This window comes from Athalia rosae, chromosome 2 (genome assembly GCF_917208135.1).
Source record: "Athalia rosae chromosome 2, iyAthRosa1.1, whole genome shotgun sequence".
Classification (NCBI taxonomy): domain Eukaryota; kingdom Metazoa; phylum Arthropoda; class Insecta; order Hymenoptera; family Athaliidae; genus Athalia; species Athalia rosae.
Genome location: NC_064027.1, coordinates 26,075,667 through 26,095,892, shown reverse-complemented (window position 1 = coordinate 26,095,892; position 20,226 = coordinate 26,075,667). Strand labels below are relative to the sequence as shown.

The 20,226-nt window shown below is 40.1% G+C and overlaps 2 protein-coding genes and 1 long non-coding RNA gene across 4 annotated transcripts; 2 read left to right on the top strand and 1 right to left on the bottom strand.

Moving 5' to 3' along the window:
- Positions 1-693: 693 nt before the first annotated feature.
- LOC105687733 (cilia- and flagella-associated protein 100-like) lies at positions 694-6,740 on the top strand. Its single transcript, XM_012403586.2, has 6 exons — positions 694-1,604; positions 1,676-1,933; positions 1,995-2,340; positions 2,430-2,659; positions 2,724-3,047; positions 3,129-6,740. The coding sequence occupies exons 1-6, from the start codon at positions 1,233-1,235 to the stop codon at positions 3,555-3,557; spliced, it is 1,959 nt and encodes a 652-aa protein (XP_012259009.2). The 5' UTR covers positions 694-1,232; the 3' UTR covers positions 3,558-6,740.
- A 1,264-nt stretch (positions 6,741-8,004) lies between these two features.
- Positions 8,005-19,134, bottom strand: LOC105687838 (ADP-ribosylation factor-like protein 4C). Of its 2 annotated transcripts, none has more exons than XM_012403745.3 (4): positions 18,619-19,134; positions 11,668-12,001; positions 11,364-11,579; positions 8,005-11,235 (listed from the first exon to the last, which is right to left on the bottom strand). In XM_012403745.3, exons 2-4 carry the CDS (start codon positions 11,879-11,881, stop codon positions 11,039-11,041), a joined length of 627 nt encoding a protein of 208 aa, XP_012259168.1. In that variant the 5' UTR covers positions 11,882-12,001; positions 18,619-19,134; the 3' UTR covers positions 8,005-11,038. The 2 variants fall into 2 exon arrangements, with proteins under 2 accessions (XP_012259168.1, XP_048507009.1); XM_048651052.1 differs by lacking the exon at positions 18,619-19,134 and adding an exon at positions 12,840-13,027.
- LOC125500023 lies at positions 13,027-16,421 on the top strand. Its single transcript, XR_007277197.1, has 2 exons — positions 13,027-13,181; positions 16,238-16,421. It is a non-coding gene; the product is annotated as an uncharacterized LOC125500023 (long non-coding RNA).
- Positions 19,135-20,226: the final 1,092 nt, after the last annotated feature.

The following is a 20,226-nucleotide window of genomic DNA, read 5'->3' as shown; positions in this document are numbered from 1 at the left end:
ATAATCGTAAAAACTGCCGTGAAAAAGTCTTTATTTTATTATAATTCATTTCATTTCATTTTTTCTTCTTCCCTCAAAGACGAGTGACAAGCCCAGATCTGAATCGTGCTGATTGAATAAGTGAGTTGAATGAAAATGGACATTGAATCGCCGATGATAATCAAATTCGTATTTAATGTAAATTAAATACCTGAAATGAACCTTTGCGGGTGAGATTCCATCGTCGTTTGCATTTTTTGCAAATAAATCGAGCTTAGTTTGTTAGTTTTTAGCGTTGAGTCAGCGCCGGTTCCAGACTGACGATTCCAGCCTCAGTGCTTTCCTTTTCTCGATCGTCTCATAACTTCGTATAACAAGTCTGTTCTCTCGCGATACGAGATTATCACATTTTATCTCACCGCTCGCCAGACTCGCTCTGGTAATCCAGAAGCCTCTGTATATTCGGTTCTCTGGTTAAGAAGCTCAACACAATCGTCTAGCCTGCACCTCCCAATGCGTTTTTTATGTTTCCAGATAACTTTTTCTTTCGAAAAAATCTCCGTAGACTTCAAAAGAAAAACCTAGAAAAAAGATTTCTCCAATTTTTTACCATCCGAAAATAGTCTGGGTCAAGTTCTATAATAGAATTGACAGACTACCACGTACTTTCTATTTGTCAAAAATTGAGCGAACTAACTTTTTAACTCGTGAAAGTTAACCATGTATTTACTCTGGGCAGTTTTTAACACGACAATTTTATGAGCGCACAATCAATTCATATATATTAGACCGAAGAAATTGTCAGTAGCTTTCGGATCAACGAATTGTGAACGGTGAAATTTTTCAAATTGAATTTCTCTGTGAGACTAACGATCCAAACATAGGTTTCGTATTGTGAATTAGACGAATATATTACCCTCTTTTGTAAACGATAGGTGGAAACGGAGATCTTACACGAGGGAGAAAAAAAAATATTTATTCCCGAGGGAGAAGCAGAGCTTCACTTCTAAGATAAGAATAATCGAGTGTCTTCATTCCGTACCGCAGGCGCGTGTTTCTCCCCTCATTTTCACCGTGAATTCCAGAAATAGGACCTTGTGTGATTGCGTTGTACGATAAAAAGAATGTATCCATAGGAATGCATGTGGAAATCCAACGGCCCCCCCAATGAAACTCGGGTTTTTAATTTCAGCGGGATCGAAGAAAGCATTTGTAGGGTGAAAATAAAGCGGAAGGTACGGAAAAACTGAAAAATGAGCGACGCTACACCCCCGGCGAGTTTTTCGCGGGTTCGTCAAGTCGATCGTCGCGTTAGGCCACCTCGGCGAAGAGGAAACCGGCAACCGATTGTTCCCCCAAACTTTGCCGACGTCATATTTCACCGGAGAAGAGTGAAAAGGTCATCCTACTACTTTACAAGTGGTCATGAGCACCTTGGCAATTCGAGAAATGTCCTCGAAGAGAGATCGCCGTTCGTCGCCATTCCAAAAACGCACCTGTTCGGTTATCTACAGTCCTCGAAAGCTTGGAAAGCCAAGGGCAACCACGAAGCGAAGAGTAGAAAAATCGAGGACGCTCATAGCTATCAGAGTCTCCAGTTCAAGGACCTTCTTCGTCGACTTCATGTGAGATTTTACCTGTAAAGTTCATCATTGCCCTTTGATAGCGGGTTCTTATAAAAGTCCTTCGTCTTCAGGTTGATGTTCCCATCGAGATTGAGGAGGCGAAAGCTCACAAGGACTCCGACAAGGCTGCTGCAATGACGGATGTGGATCCTCAATACTTCACTGAGCTTCGCGGTCGAGTTTTAAAAGATCGATCCAGCCTCAAAACCTACGTGAATGACACTCGGGAGGTTTTTAAAACGCGACTATTGGCTGGCCAGGAACGCGACGATTGCATACGAATCGATCAGCAGTTTCACGAAGAACAGAAAAGACTGGATAACATTAAGGTGAGGGTCTCAAACTTAGAACCGGAACCTCAAGAATCAGCAAACTTACCGAATTCCGCAGCGAAAGTACCGTCAGTATGTCGCTGGGTTCGAAGAATTCCTCTCCAGAGACCACGAGGAGAGTATGGAAGTTCTTCGAAAAGCTGAAGACGCTGGCAAGGTCACTAATGAACTTACGAATCACCTTCGCGACCTTTCGAAATCTGTCGGACACATCAGACTCCAAGTTTATGTCCTGGAAGAGGCATGGCGAATGGTAAAAACTTGTCAAAGGTTCCTTTATCACGTAGCACCCCACAGTTGGAGGTCAAAGCACGATCCTACCTACAAAAAGGAATCCGGAAAGGACGAGGTCTTTTCGAGATACGGAAATACCGAGGAAGTTGCCTCCCTGGATTCGCTTATCGGTATTGTTTCGAATTCCTAATTTTTTGAAAGCTAAAAAAATTGACGTGCAGTCCTCGACGGATTTCTAAAAAGATTTTTCATCACTCAGAGATGTTTGAGCAGGATATAAAGGACGCCAGTGATCCTGAAATGTACTTCGACGACCCCTACGACCTCATCCACATCTTCAGGGCGATGGAGTTGCAGAATTTAAACGCAATGATCCATTGCGAATCCTTAGCTGCTCCGCTTGTGGAAATGGCGGCTTCTGTGGTGAAAACTGACGTAGCGATAAAAGGCGAAATCGCGGAAATCTTCGAAGGAATCCAAGACCTCGAGGTGACGACCTAATAACAACCTTCACATTCGTCATTTTTATACTAAAAAATTATGAACAAAACAGCTCGCGATTCACTGGGAAGAAAGTCGAGCGAAATCCCTTGAGGATTACGCGAACTACCTTCTTCAGGGTCTGTTCAGGGAACTGGTATGTTCCGAAACGGTTCTCCACCTCTTCGTTTTCGTTGAGGACACTTACGAAAACTGCGTAGCCCAAAACGACGCGAACCTTGATTCGTACTCGATGATGAAGTCGATCGAAAGGGTACTTGAAGAACTAAACGCGCAACTGGATAATCTTCCGGTCGAGGTCGTTCTACAGTGCGAGAAACAGGGATTCCGACAGGAAATGAAGGCGATGAAGGACGCGGAGGATGCCGCGCGAAAGGTACAGTTGGCCGGTATAATTTTGAACAAAAAATTTCACAAATCCGCGATTCCAATTACAGCTGAATTTCTTCTTCTTCAGATGGCACTGATGCGCCGACTGCTGGCCGCTTTGGTGAGGATAATGGAGCCTCCGATAACGAGGCAGAGAAAATTGATGTACCGCTCCGCCCCAGTGGAGGTTAAAAAGAAGGTCACGCCACCCCCTACGCCTCCCTCGAATGAAGAACTCGTGTGGTTGACTTATTTCACTAATTACTGCGAGAGAGACGATCATCACGATTTCCGGTCACAGTACCCGGACGACTTTGACCTCACGTTTAAACCACGAGGGCAAAGAGGTGTTGCCAAACATGAAGTGAAGGTCGAAGATGAAGAGGAAGACGAATCGGAAAATGATGACGAAGAAGACGACGAAGAACAAGATGGTGTGAAAAACGGAAACGAACTGAACGGAAAAGAAGAAGACCACGACGACACGGAAGACGAATTCAGAGATGAAGGAACGTAGCTAACTTTCTGTCCGAACAAAAATAGAAGTCCACATCGAACTTTCGATTTCAATTAATTTCTGATCCGCGGATAGTTTTCACATCGTCGTTCTCGATGAATTACCGTCGAAACGATCCCCATGGCAACGTCGTTCGATATTTTTTGCAGCCCAGCAACTGGCAGCTCTAAGCGTTACCGTACGATACGCGATTTTCACATCCCTTAGTATCTTGCCATCTAGCTTGTCAGCTATACGGGGTATAAACCTCTACTTATGAATACCAAGTGCGTCTGGCGATGCTAGTCAACTAGTCAAGTGGCTCGTTCCGGCGTCGCAAGTAGTCTCAAACCCCTCGTCAAATATTCTCCTCATCAACGAACACACCGTCTAGCTCTGCCGCTCGATCTGAACCTCACGACGTCTATTCATCTCGCGAAACGTAATTCTTTTTTTTTCGTGTTCCCTTTCTTCCTACCGGCCAGCGTCCACCCTCGTCTTCTGCAAAGGCGAACCACATTGTGTCTGACCAACGACGTACGCGCGTCTGCACCGAGATTCATGAATTATTCGAAACATCGTTAGCGCAGGTATTTCGCACGTCTGCAATCACCCCTGACAAAAAAAAAAAAGAAATAATTTTGATGACAGGAAATTCAGGAAAAAAACCTGCCCGATTTCCGCTACGGAGCACATTTCCTTCTTCAGTTACAACTGGAAATGCGGCTTGAATGGAAAAAGCGAATCTATGAATGGAGAATTTACAACTATGAAAGGTCAACCGGTCTGTGAAAAACTTTTCCAAGTCTGTAGGTCGTAGGTATGAGTCACGTCTATACGTAGACACCTCATCATGTCGTTCAAACTCGACGTGGTATATAAGATAATCCGTTATGTCACCAAACGGCGTACAACTTCTACGGTTAACTTGCAACCTTCGTAATCGTTACCTACTTGTGCATCGAAATTACACTAGCGTTCCGCGCGAGCGACATTGCAATGTTCTCTTATATCGTATTTTACTTTCAATTTTTGGCAAATTTCATATCCAAGGTTACAAGTTTTCAAACCCAGTTTAAGAACAAAGTTGAATTTCAACCCCATAATCGAAAAAATCCTAAAGGATACACCTCGTTGTCAGATTTTGCGGAATGAATTCTGGCGTTTCAAGATCAGACTGGACATCAACTTTTCAGAATAGAATTTTCCAGTTTCAATGAATCGTTCAGTTTTTAATTCGATCTGCAGCTTTCGTTTGGTTTCCGAGCAAAATTATAGAATAAAAATAAAGATAAAGTTTAAAATATAATGTTTTACTCAACCGACGATACCTATACCTCGCTTTGATCATGGAATGATCAATATCAGCTGTTCCCGACCAGCTTTACTCTGCCTAGCAACTGCGTGAAACCGTCTTCATCCTTAGCGGTCGTTCTTTTTTTCCTCTTTTCTCGTTTCTGTTCATGCAAAGTACTCCGATTAATTAATCCCTATTACCGACGATTCTAATTAGAGGTAGAGAAATTTTCAATGCACGAATAAATAATTAAAATTGAATTATTATGTGTATGAAATCGATCGCCAACGCGACTCGTCGAATTAATTGAAAAGCCTTAGAGAATATACGCATATACGTATGTATATGAACTTCGTTAAAATGGAATCAATGAAAGTAATAGAAAAAAATGATAATAAGCGTTTCCCTCGACTGATTTCAATCAACGAATGAGATAGCCTGTATACGCCGATACGTGCAGTAATATGCAAAAGTAAGTAAGAATATGTAAAAAAGAGCAAGTGCTAAAAGGATCCAAGTACATACAATTACATACATGGATGTACAGAAGCGTGAATCGCGGGGTCAGTGACTCGGAGCTCATCATTACTGTCGTTGATTCACATAATCCAATACTTACATAGGATTACATATGCACAATTTACATACGTATATATAGGTACGTAATTGGTATATATACATATCTAATTCATTCTCTGTCCAAACGTCCAGCGCACGGTATTCTTCGTATTATTATAGGTATAGCACGTATGCACGTTGCAGCGTACTTCGGTCCATTTGGTAATGGACGTATATACTCATATTTTCAGTATATAAGTACATAATCTAAAATGTACGACACGATGATGCCACTCGTTTCTCGCACACGTCTCCGTGCATTAAAGTCTCAGCTTTCTTTAATCTGATACACGATCGTCGTCGTACATACTGTATAGTTTGAGACGTCCGCGTCGCGACGTCTCGAGAGGCTCAGCTGGCTTGTAAACGCTATACATACATGGAATATCACCAGCTCGTGGGATGTTTAATGTATCTATATTTTAGCGTCTAATATTATACGTATATGTAGATACATTAAGAAATGAGAATTTCGAAAATTCCTCCCCTCCTCCATCCTCCCAACCCTGTTCTGTTCGACATCTGTTGTCTCTTACACCGCTAAATAATTCTCGTGAAAACTTGAAAATTTTCCGTCTATGTTTCGCGTGCGTGTGTAAAATAATTTTCGAAATATCATCTCATAGCTCGTTCGGATTTGGAAGAAAAAGAAGGAAGAAGTGAGAACTGAATTGTACGAGGGGTGAAAAAACGGAGACCTTTCGCACGCGGATAAAAAAATCCTGGGAAAATCCACAGGGATCCCCGGAAGTAGGTCCGAATATTGCTCGAGACTTCTGTCTTCGATCAAAAATCGCGAGGTTCGAATTGGCTTCTAATGCCCCATACGTTATACCTACGTACGTACAACACATGTTAACAAGTGTATGAAAAGAGCTTTATACGTTAGCCTTTGCATAAAGACCAGTCTATGATAGTCGGAACTTGAAGTGAGGATTGAGAAAAAAAAAAAAAAATGGGGAAAAAAAAAATATTTCGCCCACTCAAATGAGTTGAAAACCTCCTACGGAAACGCCTCTTTATACGGGTCCCACTATTATACGCGGTTTCTACATAAGGATATACGAACACTCGATTGAGATACACGTATAGCGTATAGTCAAACCAGAGGGTTTTTCTCGATTTTTTCTTATTTTGGTGTTAGCCAGAGCTCCGTACGCGTATCCGCGTACGGGGCAAGTTTCTTTGTTTTTCTCGATGCGTTTCCATTTTTACCCCGGCTTCGTTTAAAAATAAGCGACCGTGAACTTTTTTATACACACATATGGTATCCCTGATTTATTGGATAGCGAGAAGAAGAAAGAAAGAAAAAAATTAAAGTGAATGAAATAAATAAACAGGTATATATAAGATGAATTTCCGAAGCTGTGCAGTTGCACGGAAAGCCATATCAACCATGGTCTATTATAAGACGTATTTAAACCCACGTGTTTTCTCCAGTTTAATTTTTTTTCTTCCATCTTTCTCTCTCTCCTTTTTTTTTTTTTTTTGAAATTTTTTCTTTTCTTTTAAACAGAAAATAGACGCTTACTTCGGCAATACCGTACAGGACATGTGCGTGTGTGTGTGTGTGCGTGTGTACCTTTTGATACATCCTATTATACGTGCGCAGTATTTTAGCTTCCGGTTTTCATGAATGACCGGATGTTAAGCGACGGGAAACGCAATGAAATTAATGAATACACAGGGATGATCATGAACCGTGCAATAATAACCGACCGACCGATAACGCTATACATTTATTTATTTACGCCGCTGCACACAAGGTTCTTCTTCGCGTAATAGGTAGTTGCAGACCTCATCGTCACAGCTCAAAACCCAATCAATCGATCGATCGATCAATCAATCAATCGGTTTCAGAAAGTCATAAATAATCGATGGCCATCGATCACTACCCACCTCCCTCCGCCCAGTCGCCCTTTACTATACCCCGTCGATTTTTTTTTTTTTTCTTCTTGTTTTCAGAATCCTATACTCTGTGTAGCTACATGAGAAACCGAAACGCTTCTTGTTTCTAATTATTATTGAAGAAATGGGCGCGTGGGGAGTCATATTCTTTTTTCAGCAAAGTATAGGTGCGCATCGCTGAGTTCTAGAAAGGTTCGTTCCAATTTTCGAGTAACTTGAATTATGCATACGATAAGTAGGTGTGCGTGTGTATTGTGTGTTCGTACATAGGAATCGCTGGAAGCTGCTGGTTTTCACGGACTACTGACCGACTCTGTTACATGCGCATACCTGTAATACGCGCAGGTATAACCGGAATTATAATTAATATGTAATAACTATACGTACGCTCGCACGTGAATATGTGTACATTACGTTTTTTCATTTTTCACCAGTCATTTTTCAGAAGCTCTGGTAAATCTTCCTCCAAAATATGCTTGAGTAATATTACATAGGTCTAATGATGAATCTAACGATTTATTTAATTAATTGTAAGACGTAAGCGTAAATTCTATTATAATTGGGATACATGGTCTTATCCTCTTTCATGTAATATTTTTTTTTTTTTTTTTTTGTACGTAGAAGGGGAAATTAAAAAACTTTCGGTTAGAACGTAACAATGATTTTTAATATCCAATATATTAATATCATTTATACGATGACAGCTATATGTAATGTATGTATATATATAACGATGTTTTCCGTTTCGTTTTTTTTTGCAAATTTTTTCTGGTACGGTATATGTATACCTATATATGTATAATGTATGTATTACCATGCGACGTTATACAAATAGATGAATATAAATATATGGTATGTTTTTTCATTTTCCTTTTTTTCCAAATATACTCATAGGTACATGTATACGTGAAACGAAGATGCATAATGTGGTGAATGACTGTTTTTCTTTTTGTTACAATATTTCTCTATATATATATATGAGTGATTTTATAAAAAAAAAACAATTTCTATAAATTTTTTATATATATTACCGATTACATGATGTATAATATATGCTATTGTTCGTTATATAATTGAAAAATCTAAATGTTATTCAGTTTGTCCTATTATAAGATGATTTATAATGAATCTAAATTTTACACAATACCTATTATCGTTGTTGATTGCTAAACATGATTACTATTACGACACATACGTGAGAGAAATTATTAGGAAGAACAAAAAAACAGACAAACAAAACCAACAAAAAAATGAAATGAAATGATCACGAAACTTTGTTTCCTCGTTTTTTCGCTACATGCATTTTTTATACATATAATATACTGTATGAAAATTTCAGGAGGTACATAATACATCTATATATTTATACTATGCGACGCGTTAAATTCATTCGTTATATTAACATCAGGCTATACAATTCATATTTAACATAGGTATCATAAAGCCCAATTTCATTTTTATTTCAGTATATGTATATTTTATAATTATACAGGCATGTCTCGTATTTACGTGCGCGGAAAACGTACGCGATTTTATACCACGTTATCCAGCATTTATACCGCAGTATGTCTCGTTGCCTGCCGGTAGGCACCACCCTTCCTATAGCGCCACGTTCATTCACTGACTTCAGTTTGACTTACCCACAGAGCAGGCCTGGCGTTTGATGGCAGGCAACCAGAAATACTGCGGTATAAATGCTGGGACACGAGGTACATTATCATACTTATAATCATTATGTATTAGGTGTGATACATAATAATGATGATAATGATAATATAGGTATGTACATATACGTGTGCCGATATTTTCTTTTCAATTGGTACTTTTTTGAGTTTTTGTTTTAAATTTTGTTTTAATTCTTCTTGTCTTCCGTGTATAAATAGCTCATCTATCGATAAATCGAAGCGCCATACGTGTATATAATTTGTTATATATATAGATAGAATATCGAATGATAATTATATAAACACAACAGGGTTAAACTATGTATATGTATGATACAGGATATTTGTTTCTTTTTTCTTTCATGATAATATATGTATTAGAATTTGGAGCAATAAATGTTTTTCAATTTTTTTTTTTTTCTGATATAAAAAACAACAATCACGTATTCATATTAGTTACCTAACAATTTATATCCGTACTTGTTATAATTATGTTTGTATTCTAAAATTCGTAATTATTCATCAATCGGATCATCATTGATCTTGAGTGCCAGGAATCGTTATTTTTTTCATTAGTTATTTAATATTTTTTTTTTAGACTTTTTTTCTATGTACAATTCAAATTCTTAATGTCAACCGATTTCTATTATCGTTATTGGTACTTGTATCAGTATTTCAATTCGTGGTATAATGTAAAATCTATTTGATCAATTTCGTTTTATGTTCATTTGCGTACTTATATAAATTTATTTGTTAATGAAAATTACTATCATCGTCATTATATTAGGTATATATATTCAATAATCGACTAGCATCGCCACTCATGGTACATTTTAGTGTTATTGTTATTATTTTTATTATTCTTTCCTCAATTCAGCGTATCTATCATTCTCAAATTCAAAATCATTTATACGATATAATATTGCACTTGATGTCGGAAAACCTATAGATCGTTAGTTTTTAAGAATAAAATAATAATGATAATAACAATCGTCATTATTATTTATATGCAACGTCTCGTTACACATCATCGACGAATACTGCACGCCGTATGCCCACTTTCAATCCGCACTGACACATTTTTTATTTATTTATTTATTTATTTATTTATTTATTTTCTCGATATAGTTTTTCGGTTTTCGTCGAACTTGAACGATATTCACTCGTTCATGCGTCGCGTAAACGATTTTTGTTCTAGGCGATATACAATATGGTGGGGAAGAAATCTGAGATTCTGAAGAGCACAGCTTCTCGGTCCAGCAGCAGTCTTTTTTTCAACTTGGGGCGTTTATTAAGCGATGTGTTTGTAACGTGAGATACCCGCAGCGGTTCCCACATCTGCTTATACATATTTATGTATTACACACTTCGTACTGCAGAGTATCGAATTACATCTAGGAAAACGATACCCATAGAAAACATCAACTTCCGGTAGGGAAAAATTACACTCCTAAGAAAAATCATTCGTACGATACCGCAGAAGAAAGAAAAATAATAATTACCACCGATCGTCACTTCTCGTCACTTTCTCTCACTTGATATTTATTTATAAATCTCTCGAACACTGAAATCAGTACATCACCTTTTTTCTCCGATGATAATCCATTTATTACATGTATTTATTTTTTTTTATTTGTCGGATGTGGTAGAAAGCGTCTCGTTTTCCTCAATTTTTTTCCTCCTCCTCTCTCTAGTTAGCAGCGTTAATTATAATTGTTTAAGGAACTCCGCCAGGATGACCCGATTTTGTTGCTTCTCGAATCGCTTCTCCTGACCGGCGAACAGAGCATTTCCATTTCAAATTCGATGTCACTGGTCTTCATGACTCTGGTAATGACACCGTAATTTCCTGACCCGGAAGGCTGGTCCTCTCTTATCCCTTCGTCGTGTGAAATTTCCTTTTTCAAGAACGACGGCGATAACGACGACGGGGAGGGTGTCGACGCCTGTAAAGGAGACGGGGACTGCTGGGAACAATATCAGAAGACGCATGTGCAGTCCTCTGAGACCCGGGCCTACCTAGCCCTTTTACGATTTAACTTGGCGAGTTTCCTTCGTTTTAGTATCAGCTGATATAACGTGTCCAAACCCTCGTGAAGACCCTCTCCCGTTATCGCGCACGCCGGTTGAACTCGGATACAAGAACTTCCCGGCATTCCGGAGAGCTCCAAAACTCCCAATTGCTTCTCCAACTCACCGACCTCCTTCGCGCCTGAAGAGAAAAAAAAAAAAAAGAAAAACAAATTTTTTTTTTTTTTCTCAAACACGGTTAACCGGTCACGAATATCGCGTAAAAACGTGGACAGTCTTTACGAAATCTATTTTGTTTCAGAGACTCACCGGGCAGGTCCTGCTTGTTCGCCAGAATCAGGATGGGGACTCCCGCGTTATCGGGACTCCTCGCCGTTCGCGTCAACTCCATTTTAGCTTCCTCGAGTCTTTCGGCGTCGCAAGAATCTACGACGAATATTATGCCGTCCGTACACCTCGTGTACGATTTCCACAGAGGTCTGAGCTTCTCCTGACCGCCGACGTCCCAAACGAGGAAATTCACCCCTGGAGTGTTGAAAAATGTCCGGAGTGAGAAACACCGCATGGAACATCGGGATGTTCTCAGGGGTGAAAAATGGTGGCGTGAATTTACCTTTGGCCTTCCCGCTGCCTCCCCTTATGCGTTCGCAGTTGAATCCGATGGTCGGGACCGTGTTCAAATATTGGTCAAACTTCAGCCGATAAAGGGCGGTAGTTTTCCCGGCACTGTCCAGTCCCAACATCGCGACGTGAAGAGGTGTTCCGGTCGGCAGTGCCTCCAGAAGTCCACCCCCGCTTGTACCACTTCTTCCCATTCCAGCTCCCATCGCTCAAGAGCCGCTACGCTAATAAACTTTTCGCACTCCCTCCCAACATCAAGAAATCACCTGCTCCGGAATTATTCAAACGACCGCGCAAATTGGCTTCACGGTTCACTACCGTAGCCCCTGAAACGAGAATAGAATGAAATAAAATGAAATAAAACCATTACATAAACGAACAATTGAATTTGCGAAACTCGGCTGATAAAAACAATTCTAGAGGTCACTTAGTACTGTGATACATCCTGCGTGGTTTTAGCGGAGCTCAAAATTCATTTATGTGTATTGTGCGGTTCTTAATTGTAGAGCGAACGAGTTGACGTTTGATAAGTCAAGTTTCTTATCGCATCGAGTGAGTCACCTGAGCGACTCGACGGGTGTTTTGAAAAAGACAAGAGAAAAAAAAAAGAAAAAAAAAACAAGAGAGAAGATGTTTCTGCGTAGAATTACTATACGGCAGAGCATACCGACCACTAAAACGGATGTCACGAGTACGGTACATACCTATAAATAGGATCAAAAATCCCCTTGCTATATGAGATTAATTAACGTACTACGTATGTTTTCCGTTACGTTGTTGTTGTTTTTTTTTTTTTTTTTCGAATTTTCTCTGATCAACTATGAGTCAACGAAACGCGGTGACTCTTATCTCTGCTCTGCACTTTATTTGTGTTACTGATTGCGAGTCTGTCGCAGGTGTGTTTCACCGGTAGGTGTAGGTATACGTGTACAGTGTACGTATAATGTAAGTACGTATACGAGTAAGAACAATCCTCAATCTCTACTTTCCACGGAGTATAATAATTTATATCGGATTTCTGTTCCAGTTTCGTAACCCGCATCGGCTAAAAACGTTCGTGAAACGGTTGCGCGTGCAAAGCAATTTATTTCATCCACTTCAGAATCACCTCTTTAAACGCAGGGTTATACACATATATATAGAAGCGCCCATCATTCTATTTACCAAAAATAGAACCTGCACAACGAAGGTTCGACTGTTACAGAACTCGTCCCCCATCGATCCACCCGCCACTTTTAAACTTCCGCATTGCGGAAACGTCCCGCAGGATCGCGATGGAAAAACAACAGCGATAATAATAAAGAAAACCGAATGAAAATTCTACAATATCATCTACAATAATCTGGTTATCGCCGTCATCGGACCCACGTGAAACGATAAAACGCGGTCCATCGTCGTGATTTTTACCCGCCCGAACTACGCGCAGTGCTTGAATTTTCATCCGAACTTCCGCATTGCGGAAATTGACTGAGGATCGGACGGGATTCAATGAAAAATTGAACCCAAGTATGTATATATGAGACGAGTCTGATCACGTAATCGGTGTACCATTGGACAAAAAGTAATGACTGTTCTCGACCGGCCAGATAACGAATGACCGTATCTGTACCGTCGCGATTGCGGTGTACCGGGACAACAAACATGCCTCAATATGACCCACATCAGGGCAGTATTTGGCTCGTGCCTAGCTTATGCGCCGTCCTGTTCGTCTCGAGGAACGAACCCGAGCTGGTGGTGCAACTAAGCGTTGCGGTTTGATGCGGGGATCGCTGTAGTGCCGAGAGAAATTAAGGTGCTCTCGTACGTATAGTACAGCGGCGGTTCGGATGGTCCAGTCGTTCCACACGTGTATGTATATATATACGTATAAGTTCGTCAGTTTGCGATCCGAGTATCCGACTGTACGTATAGCGTTATCCCTTTCTCCAACGGCCACCGAGAAGAACGTCCAGATACAAGCCTACCTATACCACGTCCGCACAATGCACAGGTATACAAGTATGTTTCAACGGACATTCCCGCCCGTTTGGCAAGTGTCCGAAAAAGAAGAACCTGCTCGCCGCTTCTGCTGCCGATGCTGATATTATTATATGGGATTAAATATAGAAAGAAAAAAATCCAGAAACTGCACGGAGCCAAATATGAGCGCCGCTATTTTCTCGCCGTGCTATCGTAGGGCACCTTTGGACGGATTTTTTCGCACCGCGACGCTCGCGTTTCGAAGTGGACAGGTGCTTTTCCGTCGATGATGAAAATCGACGTTGATCTCCCGGTCCTTCGGGGTGCGCAGGTATAACACACGGGCTGATCATCGTCGAGTCGCGTTGCCGATACCAACCAAGTTGAAAAGACGAAGCCAGTGGGTCACCTGCCGCCGGTTTTCTTTCGTCTCCATCTCTCTCGTCCGGCATCTCGGAATCTTTCCTTCTTTACGCTATTCATTTTCACATTATCTCCGTCCTTCTCGTCTCAGATCGGAGAGAGGAGTTTCTGAGGATACACGCGGCATAGCGGTCCAGAGTCAGCGAACAGTTAGTTAGTTATAGTTATATACACCTAGGGTCCCTCGTCGTGATCATCGTTGATGATATTCCACGGCTTCCACCTTGCACAAATATTATCTATCAACCTGACTCGCTCCGTCTACGTACCACGCTTCGCGGTCTCTCCGGGTACGTACGTCACAATCCAGATACGCGCTTTATACTCTCACACCGGTGTAACAGCCTTACAGGGAATATCAGAGATAACAACCTCCCGTTGTACGAAACACACGCGTGCGTTGTTTCCGCACCATCGGCGGCATTTTCGCCAGCAGAATTCTGCGTATAACTTTGCGATAACTGCATGAAAATAAACTCCGACTGAATTCGGAAGTTTGTCAGACTCGATTGTGGCAAAGTTTGGATGACGCAGCGGTGCAGAATGCGATGTTTAGACGAGGCAAAAGTTTTTGGCGTCTGCGGGAAAAGCAGCTGTCATTCCAGAAATAACTGTAGAGAATATTCGTATTCTGTTTGGACGAAATTGATATGGAAACTATATCTTTCACGCTACGTACACGTAGCGCGCAGGGCAAGGTAATATTTTCAACCGATCCGGAGATGGCCAGTTTGATTTGACCTACAGTGCTAAATTTCACCTCACTATAGGTACGTACGTACGTACCTACACGAGTAGTCGGTACACTCGACTCCCTGCATCTCCATACGACGACGATCGATTCGTTCGTTCGTATCGAAGTTTCAACTTGAATGTATAAAAGGCGACGAAACGTTTGGCGAAAACAGAAATCCGCGTACAGATCGCTATCTTCTCTTCATTACCAGAATAGGTCTCCTCCCACGAGTTTTTCACCTTTTCTTATTTCCTTATTTAGTTTACGAACAACCTGATCACCATTGATCGAGAATTTTCGGGAACACGAAGCAAAAAAAAAAAAAAATAAACATACACGTGGACATCAATAAACGCTGAAGCTCGTTAATACCAGATATGGAAATTAAAAGTTGTAGATGACAGTGTTGAGCAATAAAAAGGTGAAAAAAGGTAGAAAGATGATGATCGCGGAAGAAAAAAAAACCGATTCCATAATCAAATCACAATTCCCGATCTACGCGTGAATTAATTAATTAACCATTCCGAATCGATTTGTTTATTACACAATTTCTATAGGGGATATGAGCGCGTAGGTATCATGAATGGATCGAGATAAATTGAAATGAATACTATATTATATCCTCGTGAATTTATTGTACAGTTCAAAATAATTTGTCAAGCTAAAAACTATCGGACTAGAGGTGAGTTAAAGGTCGCACATGTATCTTCCCAACGCGTTCCGTGGGACGTTCAATACAGTTTTTATTTTTTTTTTTCTATCTCTGCATCGTCACAGTGGGTGTAAGCAAAAAAAAAAAAAAAAAATGGTTAACTAGTACGTTGTCGCGTACGGATATGCACGAGTATATCTATAGGTATAACGCGTAAATAGAATTAGTGGATTAATTCCTACGACCTTCAGACAGCTGCCGGCTCGGTCCGAACAGGAGGTCATAAAATTGTACATACCTACGTTGTCGAAGACCGAACTGGCTCATAATAATTACTCAGCGACCGTGAAATTATCTAATTAACTTTTGTCTTTTTTTACCTTTTTTTTTTTTCATTTTATTTTATTCATTTCTTCTGGTCGTACAACATTTATGTGGCAATTGTTGTGGAAACTTTATCGACGAATTAAATAATTAAGTAGGTAGAAGGTTGCAGCGTCGTTTTGTGTGTGCCCGTTTAATTTTTCCATTGAAAACCTGAAACTTATTAATTTTTTTTTCTCTTTCTCCGACCTAATATCTTGCGAGATGATGAGACGTGAGATAATAATCAAGAAGCTATTAGGTGTGACAATAAAAATTGAAGGTGAAACTCACGACGGCTAATTACCCACGTAACGGCAAGTGATTAACATAGGGATGATAACTAATCACGAGAACGCGATAATTATCAATTTGCTTGACGTAAATTTCAGCACTCTGTGTCATTTCTTTTTTTTAACGTTCTTACAGTGATGGACGAAGGACTGACTTTTAACGACAACCAAAATTTTTTGATCCCTCGCCGTAATCCCGATTATTCTGTCAGTGACAGAGAAAATTGACCAGATTTGAGAAAATGAAAAGGAAAGAACAAAACCACGAGACACCGCGGTGCCAAAATTTTATTTCTAAATAAAACGCGTGCTCAAATTCACTCCAATTTTTCTTTTTCCTCCTCTTCTGTTCCACAGCTGTTTTCTCCCGTTCTATGTTTAGATTTGAGCACGGATTCAAAAGAGATCTTCAGCCGTGGGGATGCTGCAGTGTTAACCGGCAGCATTGTGATTATTTTGATTATGCAACTAGTTGAATAAAAAATAATCAACGAATGCAAAGATGCGACGACGACCTGCCGCACGTGTCGTCTCCGTTTAGTGACTATCGAACGTTGAAATGGATCCGACTTGCATTCGAAATAGCAGGAGATAAAAAAAAAAAATCTCAACAGCTGATTTATTTGACTAGATTTTTTCTACGTTCTTTACTATTCCGATTTTTCTATTATTTCGTTACGGAATAATACCGAGGTGATTAGCAGGCCGATGACTCCGGGCATAAGACCCGACAGTTCATCCCCCCAAGCTCCCCTATGTTGAGGGGATCAGTTGTAGGGATTCTAGTATTCGATTTTACACTTGAAAAAACTCCATCCAGGGAATCAATCAATACCTGCGTTGCTGTGCGGGTTTTGTTTTATCAGAAATACGCGATTAGACGACACTGAAACGTCGACAGGTATGCGGAACATTGCGTTCATGGGTAATAGGGTGGGTTGAGAAAAAGTTTTTTTTTTTTCTATTTTCTTAGCATGGGGGCAGAATTTGCAGATAGATCACTTTTTCTTCCAGATTCGGATTCCTGAGATCTAAACACGTGAGAAAAGCATATTAAACCAAAATTAAGAAATGATTCATTTTTTGCTTAAAAATCGAATTTTTTCTCGGTTCGATCGATATTTTGGAAAAACCGGAGTTTATGAATCCAAAAACTTCCAAACATTTTTGAGGAACATCATCGCATATCATGTGCTCGAAAGAACGATTCAAATTTGCCGTGTAATTAGGGTAAATTTTGTAATGCAACTAATTGTTGGAGGCTGATCAAGGAATCTTTCATTAAAATTTGGGTCGTCATCGAATGGACGAAAAAAAAAACGATCCAAAAATAAGACGAAATCAGGCTGAAGCCTTTGCCGCTGCAGCTGTTCGGGTATTTAAACATTCTAGTAGAACGGACCTTTAAAATTTAAATCGAACTACGCGCTGGTCCCTGCGGGTTGCCTGAAATCAGGAGAAAATGGGCTTTCTTCGGCAATTTTTTAAACTCCCGAAAGCTCAATTTCAGCAATAGGTTTAATTCCTCGAAATCTGAGATAATAGATGCCCGAACAAGGCGCAATTTGTTCCATCCATTCCAACCGTCGGATAATTCCAAAAAAATTGACAGTCTAAAAGCTTTCCTCCCTGCAGCTTTTGAGGATTTTGAGACGCTGAATTCCGGTGTCTACCGTTGGAATTCTTCAAGATTCCTCTATAATCCGATGTGAATTGATTCGGACGACGACGTACTCCTGGTAATTCCAATTAAATCTCCAGTATGGAATTGTTCCCGTAGGTGCAGCGACCAGCGGCATATGCAGATTGCGACGGCGACGGTGACGGTCGACGGAATTACAAACCGAGCTCTCCGTATCGACTCGTTAAGCTGCGCTTGCGCTCATTTCCCAGTGATAATAATACACCAAGAATATGTTTTTAGGTATGTAATATGTATTCGCACGACAAATAATCATCGGTACAACGATCTCGTTACATGAATTCTAAAAACAGATGAAAAACCAAAGTAGGTTACGCACAGAGTTTAAATTGTGTCCGCGCGACCTCGTGCACGGAAAAAAAAACAGACGAAAACGAAACCACCTACATGTTCGGATTTTACGAACATATCGGATGAAAAATGCTCCGAAAAAAGGGAAAATCCTCACATGAATTGGCGGTGGTTACACGGGATTTTGTGATTTTTTATTATTTATTTATTTTTTTTTTTGTTCAGGTAGACTGAAATTTGATTTCGTCAGAAAGGAATATCATTACTATTATTAGATAGAAAATCCGCGCGCAGTCTGCAGAGTTCGCGCTCCGAAGCACCTAACTCATAGGCTTATCCTCTGTATACAATTTTCTCCTATTACATAACGTAATCAGCTGCATAGGAGAACAATAATCATGAATGTAATCATTATATGCACTCACCACCTCAAATGTTATTCAAACGGTATTAAATATCGCGTATAAGATTGCGTTACAGTACGAATACGAATTGCAGAAGAAATATGAACGTTGTTACGATACCTGCAGATTTTCAACCTGCTGCTTTTCGTGTTGCCGTTGCTGCTTCATGTTGATTTTTCTTATTCAATTAATTAATTATCAAATGTTTATTTATATCCAATTCCAAAAGGCACTCACAGACATTTTATTGATGTATGCAGACACAAATTCATTTTTTCTGTATAAATTTGAAAAAACCGTGAACGATCTCAAAATAAAAGCTTGAAAAAAGCTCAAACCGTTGATTAAATTTTTGGTGGTACTACTCAAAAATTGCTGAGAAATATCGAAATGTTTTTTGATTTCTCTTCGTATTTTTCTTTTTTTTTATTTGAAAATTGAAAATTTAGGGGTCCCAACGATTCGTTTTTTGATCCCACTTGCGACGAGTTTTTTTTTTTTTTTTTTCAGATTTTGTTTCTCTGTTTTCGAATGAAACTGGAAATGAAAACAAATGATAATAATTGTCGGACAGATACAGCTTGGCGCCTCGAGCTGATCACGCACCGGCGAACGATCGCTCGAAACTGTTCCGCTCGACGACAGCCTCCTCTTCATATCATGAAAGTACCGCTAGGAGGCAGTAGACAACTACAATTTTCCTGTGTTACATACCATTCGAAAAGTAACGCACGCGATAAATAGATAAATAGGTTTGTAAGTGTGCACGGTTTAGCTACGACCAGATGGGAGATGACCATTCGATTTACGAACGATGTGATTTTTCTATTGTTTTTTTTTTTTCATCCGGCGAAATCATCGATCGGAGAGAACGATGATTCAACTGTTAAATTAGTGGAAATTTACTAATGAAGTTGCAGGATTTAATGAACTATGAAAACTATCGTTGCCGAAAATTGAGCCTGTACAGAGCGTAGAAAATAGCTACCGTACTTCGATCGAACGAGTCGCCAGTTTAGTCGGACGCAATTCTTTTTACAGTCGATTGAACGAATTTTTAATAGCTCGCAAAGTTTCGTGATTTCGAATGATTTCTCACGGAATCTTCATTCGATAATCATTAAAATCTTACTCATTGTCAGCTGTTAACAGATGCAATTGGAAAAAAAAGAAATACTTGCGACGGAACACCCTAGGCACGGTATGCCGACAGACGCGTATTTTAAACGTACATTCAATCACATCGAGTCGATACGAATCGCTTGTTGACCCGCACCTGCTCGACGGGGTTGATGAATGAAAAAAGTTCCAACGTCAACCACCTGCCGTCGACGATCATACTATTTGTCCGCTGTTGCACCATCGTCAGCTGTTTTAACAATGAAAGCGTGTCCGCAATTTGTCAAAAACACATGTCATTGGATGTTGCTTCTCTTTATTTGATCGCCTCCGAACGCGCAATCGTCGAAGGAATCCAGCAGCGATATAGCTTGCACTCCAGAAAGTGCAAGCAAATTGTTCCTCATTATTCTTTTTTTTCGATCTGCTAGAGATAATTTCGCCTGAACCGATCCTCCTCATCTTCTATAGATTCTCTGATTCGAGCAGACCTCATACCTCGGGAGCGACCCTTGGAAAAACGTCCCCTCGACCCATAGGTCTGATTTCAGGGAAAAGCCTTACCTTCTTCTTCTCCATGAAATCTTGAGGAATTACGATGCAGATCGC

What these genes read in the sequence shown, in the direction of transcription:
- LOC105687838 (XM_012403745.3), bottom strand. Translation starts at nt 11,881, where the DNA reads ATGGGAGCTGGAATGGGAAGAAGTGGTACAAGCGGGGGTGGACTTCTG. An exon ending in AGGCAGCGGGAAGGCCAAAG is followed by an intron (nt 11,580 to 11,667) that starts GTAAATTCACGC and finishes TCAACACTCCAG; the next exon opens with GGGTGAATTTCCTCGTTTGG. An exon ending in GAACAAGCAGGACCTGCCCG is followed by an intron (nt 11,236 to 11,363) that starts GTGAGTCTCTGA and finishes TTTTCTCTTCAG; the next exon opens with GCGCGAAGGAGGTCGGTGAG.
- LOC105687733 (XM_012403586.2), top strand. Translation starts at nt 1,233, where the DNA reads ATGAGCGACGCTACACCCCCGGCGAGTTTTTCGCGGGTTCGTCAAGTC. An exon ending in ACCTTCTTCGTCGACTTCAT is followed by an intron (nt 1,605 to 1,675) that starts GTGAGATTTTAC and finishes CTTCGTCTTCAG; the next exon opens with GTTGATGTTCCCATCGAGAT. An exon ending in AAAGACTGGATAACATTAAG is followed by an intron (nt 1,934 to 1,994) that starts GTGAGGGTCTCA and finishes CGAATTCCGCAG; the next exon opens with CGAAAGTACCGTCAGTATGT.